This window comes from Apis cerana, linkage group LG1 (genome assembly GCF_029169275.1).
Source record: "Apis cerana isolate GH-2021 linkage group LG1, AcerK_1.0, whole genome shotgun sequence".
Classification (NCBI taxonomy): Eukaryota; Metazoa; Arthropoda; class Insecta; order Hymenoptera; family Apidae; genus Apis; species Apis cerana.
In genome coordinates, this window is record NC_083852.1 from 2,947,804 (window position 1) to 2,970,416 (window position 22,613).

Below are 22,613 nucleotides of genomic sequence, written 5' to 3' on the forward strand. Positions count from 1 at the left end.
GGAAGGGTGGGGAAGGTGTCGTCGCACGTCTCCTGATTCCTAACGGCAGTAGAATAGTGCGCTGATAAGAGCAGCGGCAGCGAACGGTGACGCGTGCGCGTTACGGTGCGATGCGCATGCGCGTCGAGGTACACGGGTCGCTCCCGATACGCGGATAGTCGGAGTCGAGCGTTTACGAAAACGGGATCCGACTGGGGGGGTTTTCGCTTCGTCGCGGGCCTCTCGCTTTCTGGCCTCGGTTTTCTCAGTGAAAATGCCGCTGTGATAGAGGCGCGCGTGCCGTGTGCTCTGTCCGGGCTTGTCGCGCCCCTGCAAAGAGCCAACAGTCAACTGTCCACACGAATTTTTACTGCGTTACTGATTCTACTGATTCACGGCTGTTATCTTTTCGGCGCTCTTGTCATCTCCCTCCCTCAGTATCTTCTCTGTCTTTCTTCTTTGTTTATTCTCTTCTTCTTTCCATATCGTGCCCTCTATCCTTCGCGTAATTCGCGCGTTTTTTTTTTCTATCTTGTCATCGTAGATCAGTTGTTCTGTACTTATCTCCTCTGCCATAAACGATACCGCATACCGCAAAATTTAACAGTGAGAAATCGTGTCGTTGTAGAAGTGCCGCGAGTTTCGTAATCGTCTATCAACGAAGTTGCACCGGTGATTCGAACAGGTGAGTCGAAAAACAAGATTCATACCGTGTCACTGATCGTTTCCCTTAGATCTTTATCATTAATCAGTACAGCGATTACAACGAATTAGGTCTCGTAAATCGATAAAACTGAGAATTGACTCGTCGACTGACACGATGTTCGAAATGTATATCGTGATGATCATAGACCGCCCCCTCCCGCGGCTGTTTCTCGCGGTTATCGATTCCGGTGTGAACGCGCCCTGTCTGGACAGTTATCTGGTTGTCTTTCTTACGCGCATCTTTCTTCCACAGGATCAAGTTTTTTGAATGATCAATATCGAGCCGCGTAAATATCGTTTACGCGGCCTTTTCGTTTTTTTACCGTTTCGCATACGTGTGGATAAAACTTAAAGGCTTCCTCGAGTGCGTTCGTGAACGCGTGTCAATTCGAGCGTGATTTCGGTACCGTAGCTTGCGAGCAAAAGGTAACGAACCAATAATGCGAATTAATTACACGCATCGTGACGACTGACAGTTAACGCGAGACCGTATGAACATTGTGTTTGTATTATTACAAACATTGTGTTAAGACGAATGAATTCTAAATGTGCGTTACTTGCGTTCTATTTTTCGAAGAATTTATTTGTTTAACTTTGAATTCGTACATTATTCGAAATGTATTCACATGCTCGTCTGGAATTCAGTCAATTCTTGATGTGTCAGTTTACTTTGTTGTCTGATTCGGAAGTAGACCGAATAGTCTGACATATACATGCATGTATATGCATACATTACATTTTTAATTCGATTTAATTACATGTTTATGTGAAACATATTATATGCATAATTATATTTGTCAGAAAAATGAAATTGTATGTAAAAATGTTAATATTTTTATTAAAAATTTTAAATAATATACATCATAAAAAGTTTTTGAAAGTCGAAATATATGATTGAAAGATAGAATCTTTTTATTAATCTTTCATATTTTTTAACATTTTAATAACACTTGCATTTAAATATGAATAATAAATTGTATATATTGGAAGTTTTTTAAAAATTTATATTCATATTCATTACATCCAAAATTATATATGATGAAATTTCATCTGTGATATAATAATATTTTTATTGACCACATAAGTTACATAAAATTTCATTTGTTATATAAAATAATAAATATTTCCGAATTATCGATTTTATGATTATTTTCTATTCTATAAATATTCTATTATTGATTTCTTTACACAAAACATAATCAAAATTACAATATTATTATAAAATCTTTTTTTTTGTCCAATAAAGATTCAAAGATAAATTTGACAATTTAAAAATATAATAATTTTATATTATGAAATTTCAGTTGTTAGTGATAAGATGATATATTTATGACTTTATATATCATAGAAATCACGCGTATAAAGCATATCGTATAAAATATAGAAAAAGAAAATACGAGAATTTTAAAATAAAATGAATATCGTCAATGATTAAAAACAGAATTTTTTTTTAAAACAACTGAGATAGATATATCTTTTTATTTATTGATGAATAAATTTGCATTTACAAATCTTATCATCAATGTTATGAAAATAAATATTTTTTTATAGCTATTTTTTTAGAAATATTATCTTCGTATAAAAATTTCAGATATTTATTAAATGGTTCACGGAGAAAAAATTATACTTGTGATATATTTTTAAAACTTCAAGTTATAATAATATATGTGTTATTTGATTCAATGTTTTTTGAAGAATAAAAAATTCAATTGTACATTATGTTATATTTTTTTTTAAAAAGTTCTTAAAAAATCAGTCACTATTAATCTCATAGAAAAGATTAAATCTCATATTTTCAGTTGGATGTCTTGCTACGCTATGATCTTGTTGACCTTGATCTTTAAAACGGGATTTGCTTGACATCAAACAATTTTGTTTCTTTGTTACACAGTATTCTATGAAAATTATATGTTCATAAAATTATTCAACAATTCTATTTCATATATTCCATTTTGACTTATAATTTTATATTAGACTTTTAAATGTATAATATTCACTTAAAAAATATTAGTTTAATATTTTTTGCTTATCTTAAAATAAATTTTATTATTGAAATAATTAAAATTTGATTTCTCTTAAACATAATTTAAAAAAAAATGATGTTTATAAGCATCATTTTTAAACATTTTCTTGTTCTTCGTTGTTTAACAATATTTAAAAATCTTTTATTCTTTATCAATGCATTTTTTCGAAAAATTTTATTCATATAAGATATGTAAATATTTACAAATTTCTGAAACTTTATAAATATAGTAATATATTTTAATCTTTAGACATAAATATATATTTATTCAAATTTGATCTTTTTAAAAAATACAATTTTTAATTTTTATATATATCTTTTCAATATATCATTCTACTAATTCATACTATCATTTTGATTTTCTAAGTCTTAAGTTTCGTAGAAAAGATTATTCCATGACAGCTATCTATACAGATATCAGATAGGAATCATTTCGATTTCATTGGGACTTATCGATTGCGCAAGTAAAAACGATCAACATGTTTATATCTGTGTACATATATATATGAGAAATTCGTGATGGTTCATGGGCCCGACTCATGCAAACCGTTGATAATGCATAATAGGTACGTACCTGGCGGAACCAAATCGTCGGAACAGCAATGCAGTACTCGATCAAACTTTATAAAGATTCTTAATATTTTAGATTTATAAAGTTTATTCACAAATAGAGAATCTCGGTCATTTTAAAAATAATAATTAATTTTATTTTTATTCCTTCGTTTATTTATAGGTATAAATTCTTTTATTTAGGATATTTTTGTAAGTAATAAAGTGAATAGAATAAAAACTGATGCAATACTGATTATGATAGATTATTAAATTAGTGACATTTATGTGATAGTTATTAAATTTTCATGAATATCATGATTATTATAATTTTTTTTCGTTAAGATATTTTAGATATAAAATTTTGTAGTTGTATTTTTTAAGAAATTATAACATAATCAAAACATCATATAAAAAATACATTTACACATGCTTGCATAAGAAATGGTACTATACAAGATTAGAAATTGTTCATTATATTTTTAGTAGGACGAATATAGTGCATCGTGACAATGTCAAATGTCGGTCGATGTTAGGTACGGATCTATTATTTTACAGTCAACTTTTTTACTAGTTTTCACTGTATTTTTCAATTATAACTCTTTATTGATTGCGCGAACTATATTAGTAATATATTACTTATACTCGCAACAGAAAACAATCATAGATATATGTATAACTTCATAAAATGTCCAAGATATTTTTGTTGAGTTTATATTTGTATTATTTAAATATTTTAAAATATTTTAAAAGAATAGTCGATAAATATTTAAAATCCTAATAATGAAATATTCATATTCATTTAATTTTACAAGTTCATTCAGCTTAAAAACTTATTTATGTTTGTATTTTAAATGTTATTTTATCTTCATTGCAATATTGAATTTTGTTACTATATTATTGAATTTATATTAGAAATTTAATAATTCTACAATTTCTAGTTTTCAAGTATCCAATGTACAGTTTCTAACTTTGAGAAAAGCAAATATGAGCCTTAATGGATACTCTAAATAATAGAAGTAAAGTTTCTATTTACAATTAAATGCTATTATATAAGTACTTACTGTATATTTATTATATGTAATTTAGTTAGTAGTAATATTAAGTAGTAGTAGTAAAATAAATTATTTTATATAATTTTATATAAATTAGAATTAAATGTCAAAATATCTATATTTTTTAAATGTTATTTTATATATTTATTTTATACATAATTTTTTATATTTTTATTAAATATGTTAGAAACAAACACATGTTTGACCATAGAAAATTCTTCATTTAAAAAATAAAATATTTAGAAAAGAGCAAAAATTAAGTATTATTTTTCTAAAAATAGAATATTAAATTAACTTGAAATATATTTAGTAAAAAATCAATTTTTATCTCTTGTTCTTCATATATAAAAGAGAATGGATTGCAAAGAAAAATAGTCTACAAAAGCAGGTCGACACTTTTGAGCAATAGATCCACGTTAAAGTAATATTTTCAATGCTCTAGTTTAGAAAAGAGATATATCTTCCATAAGTCTTCCATCTTTAATAAGTATTTCAATTATTTTTCTTTTTCGTATTTATTATTTAAAAGAATTTGAGACGATATTATTCTCAAGATAATTATATCATACAAGTTAGAATATATCGGAGCACGAAATCAAAATGAAGATCACAATTAGACGAAGATTTCGCAATCGTTTGTTCCCTTTATTGAGCAAATTTAAACGGTGTATTGTAACAATTGGATAAGATCTTATCAGCGCTAGAAGATAAATGTACATATTATACTTAAGGGATTTTTAAAGATTGCTCTATTTGAGTGCATTAACATCTTGAAATCAAGGATACAAAATATGTAAATATTACAATACCTTACATAATCAAAAGTTGCTGAATTGGAAAATAAAAATTTTTAAATAAAAAAATGATATAAAAACCTCATTTTATTATAAAAAGAATCATCTACAAAGGAATACAAATAAAAATTTGAAGAATTAAATGCCATTAATTGATATAATAATTATATATAATGATAATGATAAGAATCAGATTTAAAAAAAAAATGATAAAGATAGATGGTATAAAAATTTATTTGTAACGAGAACTTTTCCAAGCGATGTTTGTTCCTACGCGAAAAGGAAAGGTGTATATTAATTTGCAAGTGGTCGTGGTAAGGGAAGGGAGTTGGCAATAGAATTACGAAAGAAAAGTTCTCTGAACCTGACCGAAGATGGTAGTGAGGAAGGGGCGGTGTGGTCATCGTTGCTTGTTCAAAGATGTTCGATCAACTGTATCATTTTTATTTTTATACTTTGTATTAATTGCTATTTCTTTTTCCAATTCGTAATCATTCGATGACAAATTTTTTAAAAATTAAATAGAATTAAGAATTTCTCTATATTTGTTTCAATGAAAATTCAGCCATTTCTTAATTCTATGTTCGAAATTGCAAACAACGTCATGCAAATTCTTTCTTGTAATCGAGGGAAATTTTTTTCACGAATCGTGCATTGATGAAGACTCAATGAATGGGCCGATAACGATCTTGGTATAAGTGCGAACAAATTGAACAAATACTTTCAACAAGCTGTAAGGCACGTACATGCGTGTGCCACGTGGCAATCGGGTCAATTGTATTCCATAACGAGGCAAATGCTCGTTATCCTCCAAACAATTCAGATCATTGTCCTAGGAAAGGCTTTTAAAGCGTGGGACGTGCATTTGACACTTTGGGGATGAGATTTTTGAAGAATATTAGCTGTTCTATACGTATATTTAAGAGTTGGTTCGATTCAATAAATCTTTCCATAATTTTAAATTTAGATAAATTTATTCCTCTGAACCGAGATACGATTATTGATCTTAAAATTATAAAAATCGTTTAACAGATTTTTTTCTTTTTTCCTTTAAAATCATTTTTTCAGTTATATATAATTTTAATGAAACAATTTCCAATTCCAATAATCCATTTATTTATTTACGTATGAACTATTTCTATAATTAATATAATAATAATTAATATACGAGATAAATGTATTTATATATTCAAGAAATAAGCAATGTGAAATATCATACATAATAATATGTCAAATTTATGAAATCGGATCTAAATATGCAAATTTAATTTAACGAATTTCAACAATTTTAATAGATCTAATTAATATTATTTATTTTACAATCAAGATTTTCAGATAAAATTTATGATAGAAATAATATATGCGTAGAAATAATCACCGTTCATTCGCAGGATTTAAACAAAGATTTTCGCGCAATCATTGGACATCTCTATATTTTAAGTCAGCTTTTGTCTCAATGCTCTTCTTCCTACACAATCCAAGTTACAGCTTATCTCATTGTCCTCCCAGAATATTTATTAATCCCACATCCAATTGTACCAAGTTCATTAATTCGAACTTAGAATCTTCGAGCATAGTTTTAAATAAATATGCAGAGAATCCGTTTATATATAGAATAAAATACATACCATTTATCGCACTCGTTGAATTTATACTTAAACGAAAACTGCGCTCACTTCAATTTCGCACAGTCGAGATATTTCATTCGCGACGATCGTTCTTTTCATCGTCGAAAAAAATTTCATAAACCGAGGTAATTCGTAGCCATTTCAACGGAAAAAAAAAAGGAAAAAAAAAGAAAAAAAGAAAAAAAGAAGAAAAATCGTTCCCTGGTAAAGGCGTTCTTTAATAACCGCGGCTCAAAGCACCGATGTCGGCCATGTCTTCGCATATTTGCCATAGCCCCGTGTAAAGTAGTTTCAATATTACGATGTTGGCATTCGAGTGTGTTCCATGCGATAATTTCAACGGCACACGTTACTCGTGACACTGTCTTTATCCCGTAACACGTGACATTTATTATGCCACATCGTGGATTCCTTCGTCAGTGTGTCAAACAGGTATTCGCATGGCGGACTGCAATGCAGACTGTTACAGTATCATCGTATCCTTTCAATGCAAAACTTTACGAATCGGCCCGCTGGATGGAAAACGTTGCAATTAACGTGGATTCGCCGTGATCGTTCGAGGTTTCGAAATAGAAGAATGACACGACACGACCGAGTTTACGCGATCGATCATTTTGGGAATGAGATTTACTTATTCATAAAATTTCGAGTTTCGTGGATACGTATTAGGAGTTTGAACGAAATTTTAGCAAAATGAAAGGATATTTTTTTTCGTCCAAAATTTTTTGGAATTTTTGAAAATTTTTCGTTAATGGAATAAAATAATAGCATAATTTATATTTTTAATATACTTTTTAAATATAGATTCTTCGTTGGATTGTATTTCTTTATAATTATTTGAACCATTTAATGAGATTTCATATGAAAGAATCAATTCTAAAAAAAATTATTGCTATCTTTGTTTATTTATAATTATTTAGTAAGTTTATATTAAAGCGATAAAATTATTTTTTATAGTGTTTGATTGAATTTTAAAATAAATCTCAATAGTAGAAGAAATATAAATTTTCATAAATTATCAAATTATACATTCGTGTTTCTAGCACAAAGAAGACGATATTGTGCATATTTTAGAAATTTCTTAACCTCAAAGATATACTCATTGGAACCGGAATTTCTAAAAAAAGATTTAGTAAGAATTATTCAGTGGACGAAGACATTTCTAATGCAAATCACATATTAATTTGTCTCTAAATAAAATCAATTATTCTAAACTCATTTTTCTTTTCTGTAATGCGTTATGTCTAACCTAAAATCTCATCGAATTATTTTTCAAAACTTTAAAGGATATAACAGAAATGCAATACTTCCGAGAATGGTTCCGATCGGTTGTCACGTCGCAAGTTAAACGGCTTCCTTCTCTTCCGTTTAACCATCATCGTTTTAGGATAGTGATCAAATTCGACGAAATAACGGGCTTCTCCAAGGAGCGTCGTTCCCTACACGTATACACTAATGTATATTACACACTGTACAGTGTACAGTTGTCCGGATACGTGTTTACGTTACGAAACGTTCTCGCATTGCCGCGTAACCGTAAGAGCGTGACGAAAACCAAGCTACGTGGGTGACGGTCTGTCGTCCTCTCGCTCCTAAACAATCTCCATCGGCGACGGTTCTGCCTTTCACGCAAGATCGATATGTATGTATCGTGTCCTTTCGTAGAAAAATTGAATAGCAAGCCACACCACAAGACGTACCATTGAAAATATAATGAAAATATGAAATGTGAAGATAACCTTAACCTTAACCAGATCCATGTTCTACATATAAAAAAAAGTGCTACTAGCGCCTCTTGTGGATTTTTTTCAAAATATAACTAAAAATATAATTAAATAATTAAATATTCAAAATATAACGTTTCATAATCATAATAAAGACTTATCAGAATTGATATATAGAAAAAAGTAAAATTACTTACCAAATAACGCATTTAATTTCTTTCCATTAACCATTCTCAATTTTCTTTCCTTCTAAAGTTTCGATTATCCGATGGATTTCGATTCATCTTGGTCTTGATGGGGCTTGGTTTGAAATTGAAATCTCACTATATATCAAAGATGCGGTAAAAAATGCTAAAAATAAAAAGAGATGTCCATTTAACGAGGTTATACAAAGTAATATCGAAATAGTTCAAGGAAACATATATAATAGGGAGAATAGAATTATCTTTCAAAAAGGAAGCAAAATTTGTCGATCAGTCTATAAAAAAATAATTTAGTGGGTTGTAAGTTAAGTTTGAAAGCTCTAATAGTTATTAAATCGATTCTGCATATAAATAACTTTGATATACGTGACTTACATTGAATACTATGATATTCAATTCGTTTCTTTCATCTGTTTATTTTTCTTCTAAATAATTTAAGTATTTATAAAATTTTTAAGTTGAAATCGATATGTAATTTTCCTGCGAGTCAAACGTGATTTTTTTTTAAAAGTAAATATTATTAAAAGAATTATTATTTATTAATGAATTTATTGAGAAGTTTTATTTATTTTAATGAAAATTTTATTAATTATATTTTTTATTATGACTTAAAATTAGAATATCATTCTTGATAAACATCTTAAATTATCTCTATAGAATAAACGCAGAGGATCGATATCGTTTTTATTTATAAATAATCTTCGTTTAACGAGAAATTTTACATTAAAAGGTTTCTATTGAAATATTCGACCGATGTTTAAATTTACTTTATTCAAATAAACGAATTCGAAAATCTTTTTACAATTTTTAACAAAAATGATTTCGATAAAATAATGAAATAAACATTCTTCTCAATCAGAATATTTGAAATGTCACTTCTATATTTATTATAAATACTTTTGACATTTATATAATTATATTTGGAACACATAAGTAATTTTAATAAATAAACGATTCAAAAATCGGGTCACATAAATTTCCTTACAAAAGCAAATATATCATAGCACTTGAATCTCGATTATATCATAGATGTTGTAAATTTCGTAAGAAAAAAAAAAGAGAAAAAGAGGTCGAGGTGTTTTGTGTTCTTTGAAAAAAAGAAATGGGTGAATCGCATAAAAATACACGATGAAGTAGTGACCTCCTTGGCTCCAAATGTGCTATTACGCAAATTCTCTCTCAACAGTTCTATAACCCCGATGTTCACGATATGTACACACATTGCTTTACTTGCATTCGAAATGGACGATAATTCAATGATATTCAAGGTTTACGATTTTTTTTTTTCAATAGAAACCCGAAGATCGGTGGGAACACGAAGAATTCTCCATTGTCGAAAATGACTTTACCGATTGTTGTGATTCAATCTTTGGTGCTCGAGAAATGAGTAATGTTTCATAAACAAGACTTAAATATTGGCGATAAATTAAATTGTACGTAGGCGGTTTTGAAATAGCGAGAATATAGTAAAATGTCGATTATCCGACCACATAAAGGAGATAAAACGATTCTGGTAACAGGATTTTCGGGTCATTGATGCGGAAGGCCAAACATGGGGAAATTGGATCATATGAATAGTTTGTTTTGGAAATTTAATAGAAGAAGAAAAAAAGATATTCTGAAATATTATAATTTACAATTATATGATTATTTTATATTAATAATTTTTTTTTATTAGAAATATTTGCTTAAAATTTACTTTCTATCGTACGTTTCTAGTAATTTAATGGTATTTTTAGTGGTAATTTTTTTTTTTGCCAACTTATGGCAATATAGATTCCTAACTTTTTTAATTGTATGTCACTAAAATCAATTAGAAGATATTTAGATATTTCAAACGTATATTAAAAATTATATTTCATACGTGTATAATAAATAAATAAGAAAAATAATAAATTTTATATATAAACATATATAATTTTATTCCGAATGGTTGTTCGTAAACTATTATTCTATCTTTTTTACAATAATATTAAAGAAAGAAAAATTGATGAAACAAAAAAATTGAATTAAATGAATGTGAAAAGAATAAAAATGCAAATGATATTGTTATAAAGAGTATAATTCGAGAGACAAAAAAAAGATAGGATAGAATATACAAGATGCAATGCATCGTTACCATTCTTATTTAGATCATGGACTAAATATATATATTTAGATCAAGGACGATATAATATTATACAATTTTGTCTACATTATGAAATGGAAAAAAATATTTAGATTTTTTTTATTTTTCTTATTTTATATCAATTGTAAAATCATTATTAATTATAATTTTGATCAAAAAATTTGTTTTAATTACATCAATTAACTGTACTTAAAATTGAGTACTATTCCTTTTTATTTCCATTTATCTTAAAATGCTATCCAATAAAATTTCAAATCTCTTAAAAAATTTCCATCAAAAATGATACTTGAGATGATTATTCTTCTTTTAAGAGCAAAGCATTGCTATTTTATCGTTCATTGTGAAAAATACATAAGAATAAAAGGAGAAGAGATACGAAAATTAATTTTATAATCCTAAATAAAACTGTCTTATCTTGTACTTCTTGATGATTAAACACACATGAGAACACTCCGTCAAGGTAACCACATTGATCGAATCTCTACATCTATTTTAATAGAGTTGAAACCTTGCGCATTACCAATATCTTAATAATAAAGAAAATTCTATTTAATCCTTAATCAATAAGGCAAAACGAAAATATTTTAATATTCAGAAAAAATTTTCAAAATATAAACTAATAAAACTTCAATGAAATCTCGTGATTGAAAAAAAATTCGACGAGATATCTTGATATTCTCGATGATTCGAGATGAAATAATCTCGATTATTACCGAATTTATTCAAATTTCTAATATCATTTCATACGAACGAAAGATATTCTCGAGAATTATTTCTCATTAGTCGAAAATAAGTTTTATTTTCAACACAGTTTCCACTAGCAAAAAATGCTCTGTTGAGAACAACTTTCGAAAATTTCACTCTCAAATATCACCTTCCACCATTCTAATTCGAATTTTGAAAAAACTTTCACGAAAAAAGTTTCCCAAACGAGAGTGTTACGATCTCGCCCGACTTTGTCCGATCTCGCCCGAATCCTTCCGAACACATGATATTGGGATTATTTCAAGATGATTTTCAAAATATTCATGTTGGTCGATATTGGCCCATTTTTTGATAAGTTTTTGAGATACAGATAGAACATTCGATTCCATGTAAAAAATGGACTCATAAATATTTATCGTGCACCGATATTTTTCTCTTTCGTCGTTGGTCTCTCCACCCCGATCCATCATTATTTTTACACGAAACCGTAGGAGATCATCTGTTTATTTATCGTTGGCAATTAAAGCGTGTACGATAGATAGATCTGGTACGTGTCAAGTATGTTAGAAGATGTTTTCTTTCATATCATGTGGTAATAAATTTAATCAAATATAGACAATAAAAAAGAAAGGAATTATTTACTAATATTTATTAATATCGTGAACTACCATTGAGTTTCGTATAATATTATCCGGTTCGTTATCTTGATAACGATAGCGTAGGAAACAAGAGTTATTTAAGTTTTTATCACGTTTTATATCTTGTTTTCATTTACTTTTTGCACATAATTCATCGCGTTAACAGTAATTGCTACGTATCGTATGATATTTTATACTTCAGAAAATTAACACGTTATTTCATTACTCGCGAAGAAATTGTTTTATACGTAATGAATTTTTCTTTTTTTCTTTAAAAAGGATAAGAGATACGTACATAATTTTATCGATAAAAATTCAAAAGAAATAATTTCTTTAAACTTTTGGTTTATTCGCTTATTTACTAGTGAACCAGGATTAAACAGATAGGAATACACGTTTTCAACCACTTTATCGAATTTATCCAGCTTCAGAATCCGAAATACCCGTGTTGAAAAACAAAACGATTTTCCGCGCGATCGGTATTTCAGTTCGCGTAATTGCGCGGGGCCGCGGATCTATATCCCTGTTCCCTATCGCAAACACGGTCGATATATCCATTCGAAGCAAAAATCAATGGGCATAACGAACAGAGATTAGCGAGCGTGTCAGTCGTTTCTGCAAACGATCCGATCACGATCGGCCGTTGTCCACTAGATGACATTCGTTTTCTATGGAATTTCTCGCGAGAAATAAATGATAGGGGAGCAAATAAAGTTTATCGGGAATGGTATTGAATTATAACTTACTTGGCGCGGAGGATACCGTGATCACGAAGGCGGTTCCTTCTGGGCGAGGCTCTTCCATTGCACTTAGGTAGAGCTGAACCTTGCGAATACTCCTAATGTGGGTATGTCGAGCGCACAATTTTTGGTAGTCGGGACCTGCGTTCGCGCTGTCCCGGATTCACGAAATCGAAATATAAACGTGTTATCCAATTGTTTTTCAACCACGGCCGTCACGTGAATGGGCTGTGCGACGAGAATGCGCTCTATCATGAATTCTTAACCTTTTTTTTCCATTCTCAATTTTCAACATATATGTGTTATCATTGAAATAAATTTATTCTTTGCACCTATTCATCGAAAAGCATTTGTAAAAAGGAATAAAAGAGACAGTTTTTGCTTAATAAATGTTATACGTTATATTTTTTTATTATCGTACATTTTTATTTATATATATAACAACGATGAAATTACGAATAATTATCGATAAATAAAACATCTTAATCGTTATACTTAATCGTCTTCTACTTTTCTTCCGTTCTTCCGGGGAAATTATTATATATTATTCACGTTTAACTCGCGAAAGTGAACCGTATAAATTATTATCTTGGAAGGAATATTTTATGTTTCTATTTAAAACGGCAAATTCTACGTAACAGAGGGGGTTGTATCGATCGCCGGATATAACCCTGGCGGATGTTGAAATATTGTCAGAAAGAGGGGGAAAAAAGTAAATAAAGAAATCTCTTCGCGAGATCATATTTTAATCTCACTGTAGAATAAAAATTCATACTATTTCGACTTTTAGAAGATACACTCTCGACCATCTCTAGTAGTACGCGTAATAGATTAAAAAAAGTGCAAAAAATAAAGGAAAATGATACGCGAATAATTCCTTTTTTAAAAATAGATTATTAATGATTAACAATAAATCGATCAATAATTTATCAATAATTTCGTTCAAATAATATCGTATTATGAACGTAATTTCTTGAAAACTTTTTTACTCTAATTATTCTCGTCTTTGTATGAAAATGTTTTATTGTGCAGATACAAAAAAAAATTTTTTTTAATGAAGTAATTTAATTTTCTTTGAACACTATATTTCAATGTATATGTATCATACTCGTGATTATATATCATTATATCATTTTGATGATTATATCGTATTATTTCGTATCCAAAAAAAAAAAGAAAGAAACGTCTCAAACGAGACATTGGGAAGATAATTTTCTAATATTTTTTTTTTTATCCTTATGTCTCGTTCTTAAGAACATTTAAATTTGAAACGCGAAGTAACACTGTCCCCGAGAAAAGAGCAATTCTTCATTTTTATTTATGCTCAGACTATAACGTGTCTCGCATATCTTGCGGTTTTACCTTTGTGCGTGTAAGTGACATTTCCTGATATTACCAAGAAAAGAACCACAGTCATTTGAAACGGATAATAAATAAACCGCGATCCTTTATTCACTTTATAATTTATTTTTCGAGTAAAAAATTTAAAAATCAAGTGAATAATATCTCACGGTACAAGACGTAATTTGAAAAGATAGACGTGTCAAGATTAATTTTTTTTGTTAAAAAAAAATATTATTAATTTAATTTATTTTACCTTTCTTTAATTTATTTCCATTTTTAATTATGTATGTTGCAAACAAAATATCATACGAATTTTCAAGTAAATTTGATTGAATTTCGTTATCTTTCATCAAGCTTAAGGAAGAAACACCGTTTGCATCGAAATTATCCAATCGTCTTGTCAATCTACTTATTACATTAACTTCTTTTATTAGAAACCGCGTGTTAACGTGTTTGTAAATATACAATGAAACTTTGATTAAATTTTCCAATTATTTATATTTTTTCATTAAATTTAATACATATATGTAATATGATTACTTAATCATTTTATTAAATGATACAATAAAAGATGCTATAGATGTTTGATTTATTTAAATAAATAATCAATAAATTTAAATTAATCATTCTGAAGAGATTTTTCACATGTTTGTATTTCCATTATCCAAAAATAAATTTTTCATTTTCTTCTCTCAAAGCTATTTCAAGAATAATGTAATAATTTATCTTGAAATAAAAAATTGGGGAAATATTTGCGACGTAATTTAATAGATACATATGTATATTTCACTTATATGAAATACCGTAAAGAATGACAAAAAAATTATGATAATAAATTCGAACGAAATTATTTTTATCGAATATCTCTCCTTATCTCTCACTCGTCTTTCTTTTTTGCGATTAATGAAGAACACTATATGGTGATAGTTTCGCATCTCTTGTTAGAGGAAACGCAATGATGCCGAGAAAAACCCTGAAGGACGTGGCATGTCGTCTCGCGTGCCACTTATTTCTTTCTTTTTTTTTTTTGGTATGAAGCACTTTCCTCTTGAGGATCGTGACTTATCCTCGAGGAAAAGAGTCTAACACAACGATCAGATGAATATAAGCAGACAAAACGACTCAGACTTCGTTAACGAATAAATTAGTATCATATTTCAGAATTAAATTACTTTTCACATGAGATCCTTGAGAAGGTGGAAACTATTCATGACATGAATAATTGAAATTAAATTAATAAATTGGAAAACATTTGATTCAAAGTTTTATCTTTAATATTCTGACTTTCAGGTATTTATTATATAATTTATTATATAATTGGTGATAATATTGAGATGTTTCAAAATTTGAAGATTTAGAAATTTATTTAAATAACTTTTTTTCTAATATATATGAATATACGCATCATTTCCCAAGAATAATATTGTTAGTTATTTTGCAAAAGTGAGAAATAAAATTAATATCATTTTTAAAATGATTATTAATGACCATATTAGATATTATTTATTTCTTTACACGCAATAATATCAATTTTCAAAATAAAAATCAAAATTTATCTAGTAAAATCCAGAATAATAATATTTCCAGTAGATAGTATTGAAAACATTATACTTCAAAAATACTTCAACAATACAAATTTATTATGAACAATGACATATAGTTCAAGTAATTGATAAATTCATCCAATATACAAATAAATATAACTATATGTATTTTCAAACAAAAAAAAAAATATTTTTCATATGTTATAACTGAATAAATTAATAACCATAACTAAAACATATACAAGGAGGCAAAGTGGTATTTGAGATTGGTGTGGTAGAAGGTGCACTTGAAGGAGATCCCTCTGTGATATCAGTAGATACTTTCATTGTACTATTCGAGGAGCTTGCTGTGACATCCGTAGATACTTCTATTGTACTATTCGTGAATTTGTCTGTATATATTACTGTTGTGCCTGAATCTGTACTGACTGAAGTTGGCTGTCCTGTATTAGAGCTAGATGATCCTGTGCTGCTTGATTGCGCAGTACTCGAACTGCCTGGTCGTTCTGTACTACCTGAATTGGATTGATCTGTACTAGACCATCCTCCTGTGCTACTTGATTGCGCAGTACTCGAACTGCCTGGTCGTTCTGTGTTACCTGAATTGGGTTGTTCTGTACTAGAGCTATGTGATCCTCCTCCTGAACTGGACGGTGTACTAGAGCCAGATGATCTTTCTGTGCTACCTGAACTTGGTTGTTCTGTGCTAGAGCTATGCGATCCTCCTCCTGAAGTGGACGGTGTACTAGACCCAGATGGTCTTTCTGTGCTACCTGAACTTGGTTGTTCTGTACTAGAGCTATGTGATCCTCCTCCTGAAGTGGACGGTGTACTAGAGCCAGATGGTCTTTCTGTACTACCTGAACTTGGTTGTTCTGTACTAGAGCTATGTGATCCTCCTCCTGAAGTGGATGGTGTACTAGAGCCAGATGGTCTTTCTGTGCTAGAGCTATGTGATCCTCCTCCTGAAGTGGACGGTGTACTAGAGCCAGATGGTCTTTCTGTGCTAGAGCTATGTGATCCTCCTCCTGAAGTGGACGGTGTACTAGACCCAGATGGTCTTTCTGTGCTACCTGAACTTGGTTGTTCTGTACTAGAGCTATGTGATCCTCCTCCTGAAGTGGACGGTGTACTAGATCCAGATGGTATTTCTGTGCTACCTGAACTTGGTTGTTCTGTACTAAAGCTGGATGATCCTCCTCCTGAAGTAGACGGTGTACTAGACTCAGATGGTCTTTCTGTGCTAGAGCTATGTGATCCTCCTCCTGAAGTGGACGGTGTACTAGATCCAGATGGTATTTCTGTGCTACCTGAACTTGGTTGTTCTGTACTAGAGCTATGTGATCCTCCTCCTGAAGTGGACGGTGTACTAGAGCCAGATGGTCTTTCTGTACTAGAGCTATGTGATCCTCCTCCTGAAGTGGACGGTGTACTAGAGCCAGATGGTCTTTCTGTACTAGAGCTATGTGATCCTCCTCCTGAAGTGGACGGTGTACTAGATCCAGATGGTCTTTCTGTGCTACCTGAACTTGGTTGTTCTGTACTAGAGCTATGTGATCCTCCTCCTGAAGTGGACGGTGTACTAGAGCCAGATGGTCTTTCTGTGCTAGAGCTATGTGATCCTCCTCCTGAAGTGGACGGTGTACTAGATCCAGATGGTATTTCTGTGCTACCTGAACTTGGTTGTTCTGTACTAGAGCTATGTGATCCTCCTCCTGAAGTGGACGGTGTACTAGAGCTATGTGATCCTCCTCCTGAAGTGGACGGTGTACTAGATCCAGATGGTATTTCTGTGCTACCTGAACTTGGTTGTTCTGTACTAGAGCTATGTGATCCTCCTCCTGAAGTGGACGGTGTACTAGAGCTATGTGATCCTCCTCCTGAAGTGGACGGTGTACTAGATCCAGATGGTATTTCTGTGCTACCTGAACTTGGTTGTTCTGTACTAGAGCTATGTGATCCTCCTCCTGAAGTGGACGGTGTACTAGAGCCAGATGGTCTTTCTGTGCTAGAGCTATGTGATCCTCCTCCTGAAGTGGACGGTGTACTAGATCCAGATGGTATTTCTGTGCTACCTGAACTTGGTTGTTCTGTACTAGAGCTATGTGATCCTCCTCCTGAAGTGGACGGTGTACTAGAGCTATGTGATCCTCCTCCTGAAGTGGACGGTGTACTAGATCCAGATGGTCTTTCTGTGCTACCTGAACTTGGTTGTTCTGTACTAGAGCTATGTGATCCTCCTCCTGAAGTGGATGGTGTACTAGATCCAGATGGTATTTCTGTGCTACCTGAACTTGGTTGTTCTGTACTAGAGCTATGTGATCCTCCTCCTGAAGTGGACGGTGTACTAGAGCCAGATGGTCTTTCTGTGCTAGAGCTATGTGATCCTCCTCCTGAAGTGGACGGTGTACTAGATCCAGATGGTATTTCTGTGCTACCTGAACTTGGTTGTTCTGTACTAGAGCTATGTGATCCTCCTCCTGAAGTGGACGGTGTACTAGAGCTATGTGATCCTCCTCCTGAAGTGGACGGTGTACTAGATCCAGATGGTATTTCTGTGCTACCTGAACTTGGTTGTTCTGTACTAGAGCTATGTGATCCTCCTCCTGAAGTGGACGGTGTACTAGAGCTATGTGATCCTCCTCCTGAAGTGGACGGTGTACTAGATCCAGATGGTATTTCTGTGCTACCTGAACTTGGTTGTTCTGTACTAGAGCTATGTGATCCTCCTCCTGAAGTGGACGGTGTACTAGAGCCAGATGGTCTTTCTGTGCTAGAGCTATGTGATCCTCCTCCTGAAGTGGACGGTGTACTAGATCCAGATGGTATTTCTGTGCTACCTGAACTTGGTTGTTCTGTACTAGAGCTATGTGATCCTCCTCCTGAAGTGGACGGTGTACTAGAGCCAGATGGTCTTTCTGTACTAGAGCTATGTGATCCTGCTCCTGAAGTGGACGGTGTACTAGAGCCAGATGGTCTTTCTGTACTAGAGCTATGTGATCCTCCTCCTGAAGTGGACGGTGTACTAGATCCAGATGGTATTTCTGTGCTACCTGAACTTGGTTGTTCTGTACTAGAGCTATGTGATCCTCCTCCTGAAGTGGACGGTGTACTAGAGCCAGATGGTCTTTCTGTGCTAGAGCTATGTGATCCTCCTCCTGAAGTGGACGGTGTACTAGACCCAGATGGTCTTTCTGTGCTACCTGAACTTGATTGTTCTGTACTAGAGCTATGTGATCCTCCTCCTGAAGTGGATGATGTACTAGAGCTAGATGGTCTTTCTGTGCTACCTGAACTTGGTTGTTCTGTACTAGAGCTAGATGATCCTCCTGTGCTGCTTGATTGTGCTGTACTCGAACTGTCTGGTCGGTTTGTGCTACGTGAACTTGGTTGTTCTGTATTAGAGCTAGATGATGCTCCTGTGCTGCTTGAGGATGGCTGTCCTGTACTAGAGCTAGATGATCCTTCGGTGCTATCTGAAGTGGACTGTGTACTAGAGCTAGGTGGTCGTTCTGTGCTACTTGAACTGGATTGTTCTGTACTAGAGCCAGACGATCCTTCCGTGCTACTCGAAATTGATTGCTCTGTACTCGAAGTGGCTCCAGTAGAACTATTTGGTCCCTCTGTGCTGCTTGATTGTTCTGTGCTAGATTGGCTTGTGGTCGATGTATAAGTCACAGGTTCTGTCGTCGTTGGTTGCCATGCACTTGTGGAAGAATGTTTCGGGGTACTTGTATATAGATTTTTGTAACATTCTTTAATTTGGTTTCTTAATTGAGAAATTTGTTTCGATGTTTCTTTCATTTCATCTATGTTGCAATTTTTTAATGATATTTTTAGTTTTATAATAAGAGTAATGATATAATCATTTTCTTTCGTAGTTTCTAAAATATCCACAAGTGAATATTGTATCGCCCTATTCAGTGCCTATAATTATCGTAGAAAATAGAAATAATATTTATATTAATATTTATTTTCATATTTGACCTTATATTACTATTATTTTAAATATTTATTGCTTTTTAAATTTATATTATAATTGTATAATTTATATTATATTTATTTCATTAATAATAATCTATTTTATTTTCATTGATCGTTAATTTATGATTTCTATAATGTCAATATATTATTGATGATATTCAATGTATTTGTGTATTTTATGTACTTTATATATTTTCTTATATTTCATATAATATTGAGAAATCGTTTGTGTAGATTAATGAAAACAACAAAAAAAATTTATACAAATATATGTTCTATTTAATCTTATTTTATTAAACGTATTTTTTATTTTACTCATTCTTTCTACTTATGTTCATTTATTTAATAGATTTTCAAAATTTAAAAATGTTTTATTTATCAGTTGTTAATGGATATTTTGTATATAGATATTTAATATTGGATTATAAATGGAATTAGTTAAACTATTTTTATTTTTCAATTAAGAATAATAATTCGATCAAAAATTATTCTAACATATAATGTTCACTGTAATTCGAAAACAAGATTAAATGGAACATGTTTATAAGAATTTTTTTATTATTTTTATCTATAACTTCATTCTTCGAAGCAATTCGATGCGATAGGATACATTATGTACATATTATACATAATATCTGTTTTGCTTTTCATAGGAACTTACTTATGCAGAATTTTTCTTAAACTATTCTTTATTATATATTTTATAAATATTATTATATGATTTGATGTACTTACGTCATTTAAGCAATTCATGATTTCAAGAGGATTTTCGTTTATTGTTGTACACTTTGCTGCGTTCTTACTAATATTATTGAGATCGTTCAATAAGTTTTCAGATTTTATGTTTATTTCAGCCGTGAGCTGTATCGCTTCATTCAACTTTCTTGAAGTACAATTATTAGTTAAATTTATGAATTTATCAAATAAATGATCCAATTCTTTTTCTCGTGCATCGCACTCACTAGTGTCTTTTATTAGATGTTTCTTTAGATTATTTAATTCAAAACTCACCTATTATATAAATAATAAATAAGAAATCATTTCAAAAAAACATATCGTTTATTATATTAATTTATATATTATATGAATTTTTTGCAAATTGATTTAGAGCACAATTCTTCTTTTCTTTTAATTTAATAGAAATTTTAATTTATTCTTTCACTATGGAATTCATATATATATTACGTATTCGAATAATTTATAAATAAATACAAATTATTCACGAATCATTCGCTGCATAAAAAATTATTTAAACAAGAATTGTGATTTTTATTTACAGTTGAACAAACTTTAAACTAAAATGACTTTATTGTAAAAATATTTCATATTATTTTACAAAATATTTAATAAACGATTGATCGTATTAATACATCGCATACTCACAGTTTTTAATATGTTACTGACAAAATTTCTTGCTTCCATGTTTATTTTCTCGCTCTTTTTTTTCATCTCTTGTACAAGCTGCTTAGCTTGCTCTTTAGGCCGAAGAAAGATCGTGTTCGCCTTATTAATGATATTGTTGATCTCTTTGATAACATGTTTTTCATATTGTTGCACTTTCTTCGTCGGATTGAGGAACGAAGGAAGAAACTGGGAGTTGCCCTGGTATAAAACGAAAAAAGAAATACTAGAAATATCAATTATAATAAAGATATAAATATGATAATATCATAAATATCATATCGATCCTCTTTTACGAACGATTTATAACGAATCGATAGAAGTTTATTTACGTACAATTATATCCGTCCTTATTCTCATCGGACATATTACTATTATGCAAGAGAATCGATTAATAATTCGTTAAATGCAACAACAGAGCCACAATAATAATCTTATACGAGCGTTATATATATATAATCGTGAAATCATGATTGGATAGATAGAAATAAAATTCTATGGCATACAAAAGTTTAGGCAATTAATTGGTAAGTTTTAAATCGTCACAGTTAGATGAGAAACGAAACGAGGATGAGATGATTTCTATTCTCGCGTAACGTCTAACGAATTGCTCGATATAAATGAAAATAAACCTCGAGATTTTTATGTATCGAATCTCTTCGTGTTTTGCTTTTGACGAATCCAAAATCGTTCAAAACGTATATCTCACAAATATATCAACACTGTTATTGCAATAAGCTTTCTTCCATATCTCACGGCCCAACCCTTCGCGATTACCCTCATTTCAACTTGGATTATTATCAAGCAGATTAATTGATGAACGCCGTCGATATCACTTACATAGGCAGAGAAAATAAGAAGACAAAATAGAAGAGCGAATTTCGCCATCCTTGCGCGCTTTAATTCGATACAGTTTCACGCGGAACCCCAATTTATATAAACCGTGAAATATACGCAAAGTATCTTACGACACTTGTGTCAATATATAATCGTAGCTAATTAATATAACACTTTAAGTTGACACCTTAATTAGAATATTATCTATCTTTTACGTTAATTACGTGGTATGAAACCGAATTAATGGAGTATTTTGTACAATATATATATAAATATATATATATGTATATATATTTTTTAAAAAGGAATACAATTTTTTATCCATGTAATTATCGATAACGCGTATTAGTATCACGTATGGATAAGATAAGATTATATTTTTTTATATTGTATTATGCATTGTATATATATATATATATATATATACAATATGTAACTCTATATTTATTGTTCATATAGATACTAAACGAAACAATTAATAAATTTTTATTTCATATTTTCTTCGTCATTTCTCGCAAAGATTTTACAAATCTTTATTTATCATTTTCCTTCGTAAACGTAAAATATTTTCATTGAGTGTAAAAAATTATTTGTAATTATCTTTTTCCCTTATTTTACATTTACGTAGTTAT

At 30.6% G+C, this 22,613-nt stretch overlaps 2 protein-coding genes, 1 long non-coding RNA gene and 1 other non-coding gene across 9 annotated transcripts in view; 2 read left to right on the forward strand and 2 right to left on the reverse strand.

Annotated features, from left to right (window-relative positions):
* The first annotated feature begins 521 nt into the window (after window positions 1-521).
* LOC107994819 (protein numb) overlaps window positions 522-22,613 on the forward strand; it is a 62,235-nt gene continuing 40,143 nt past the window's right edge. For 4 of the 5 annotated variants that reach the window (XM_017051898.3, XM_062085333.1, XM_062085341.1 and 1 more), the window contains exon 1: window positions 522-664. The gene's annotated coding sequence lies outside the window, so the exon portion shown is untranslated. Of the gene's footprint in view, window positions 665-1,089; window positions 1,111-22,613 lie in introns of those variants that run through there. The other variant, XM_062085329.1, reaches the window with a different exon arrangement.
* Window positions 6,198-8,851, reverse strand: LOC114577095 (uncharacterized). Its single transcript, XR_009832803.1, has 2 exons — window positions 8,655-8,851; window positions 6,198-8,552 (listed from the first exon to the last, which is right to left on the reverse strand). It is a non-coding gene; the product is annotated as an uncharacterized LOC114577095 (long non-coding RNA).
* On the forward strand, window positions 12,870-13,032 carry LOC114577155 (U1 spliceosomal RNA). Its single transcript, XR_003696978.2, has one exon. It is a non-coding gene; the product is annotated as a U1 spliceosomal RNA (small nuclear RNA).
* On the reverse strand, window positions 15,835-22,144 carry LOC107994817 (serine-rich adhesin for platelets). Of its 2 annotated transcripts, XM_062085274.1 has the most exons (5): window positions 21,985-22,144; window positions 21,127-21,345; window positions 20,479-20,754; window positions 17,058-19,686; window positions 15,835-16,994 (listed from the first exon to the last, which is right to left on the reverse strand). In XM_062085274.1, the coding sequence occupies exons 1-5, from the start codon at window positions 22,030-22,032 to the stop codon at window positions 15,976-15,978; spliced, it is 4,191 nt and encodes a 1,396-aa protein (XP_061941258.1). In that variant the 5' UTR covers window positions 22,033-22,144; the 3' UTR covers window positions 15,835-15,975. The 2 variants fall into 2 exon arrangements, with proteins under 2 accessions (XP_061941258.1, XP_061941250.1); XM_062085266.1 differs by having other exon boundaries at window positions 15,835-19,686.

Bases quoted from the DNA above. Each gene is read 5' to 3' on its own strand.
- LOC107994817 (XM_062085266.1), bottom strand. From the start codon at position 22,032: ATGGCGAAATTCGCTCTTCTATTTTGTCTTCTTATTTTCTCTGCCTAT. The intron at 20,755-21,126 runs GTGAGTATGCGA...TTTATATAATAG, and splicing joins TCAGTAACATATTAAAAACT to GTGAGTTTTGAATTAAATAA. The intron at 19,687-20,478 runs GTAAGTACATCA...CGATAATTATAG, and splicing joins TCATGAATTGCTTAAATGAC to GCACTGAATAGGGCGATACA.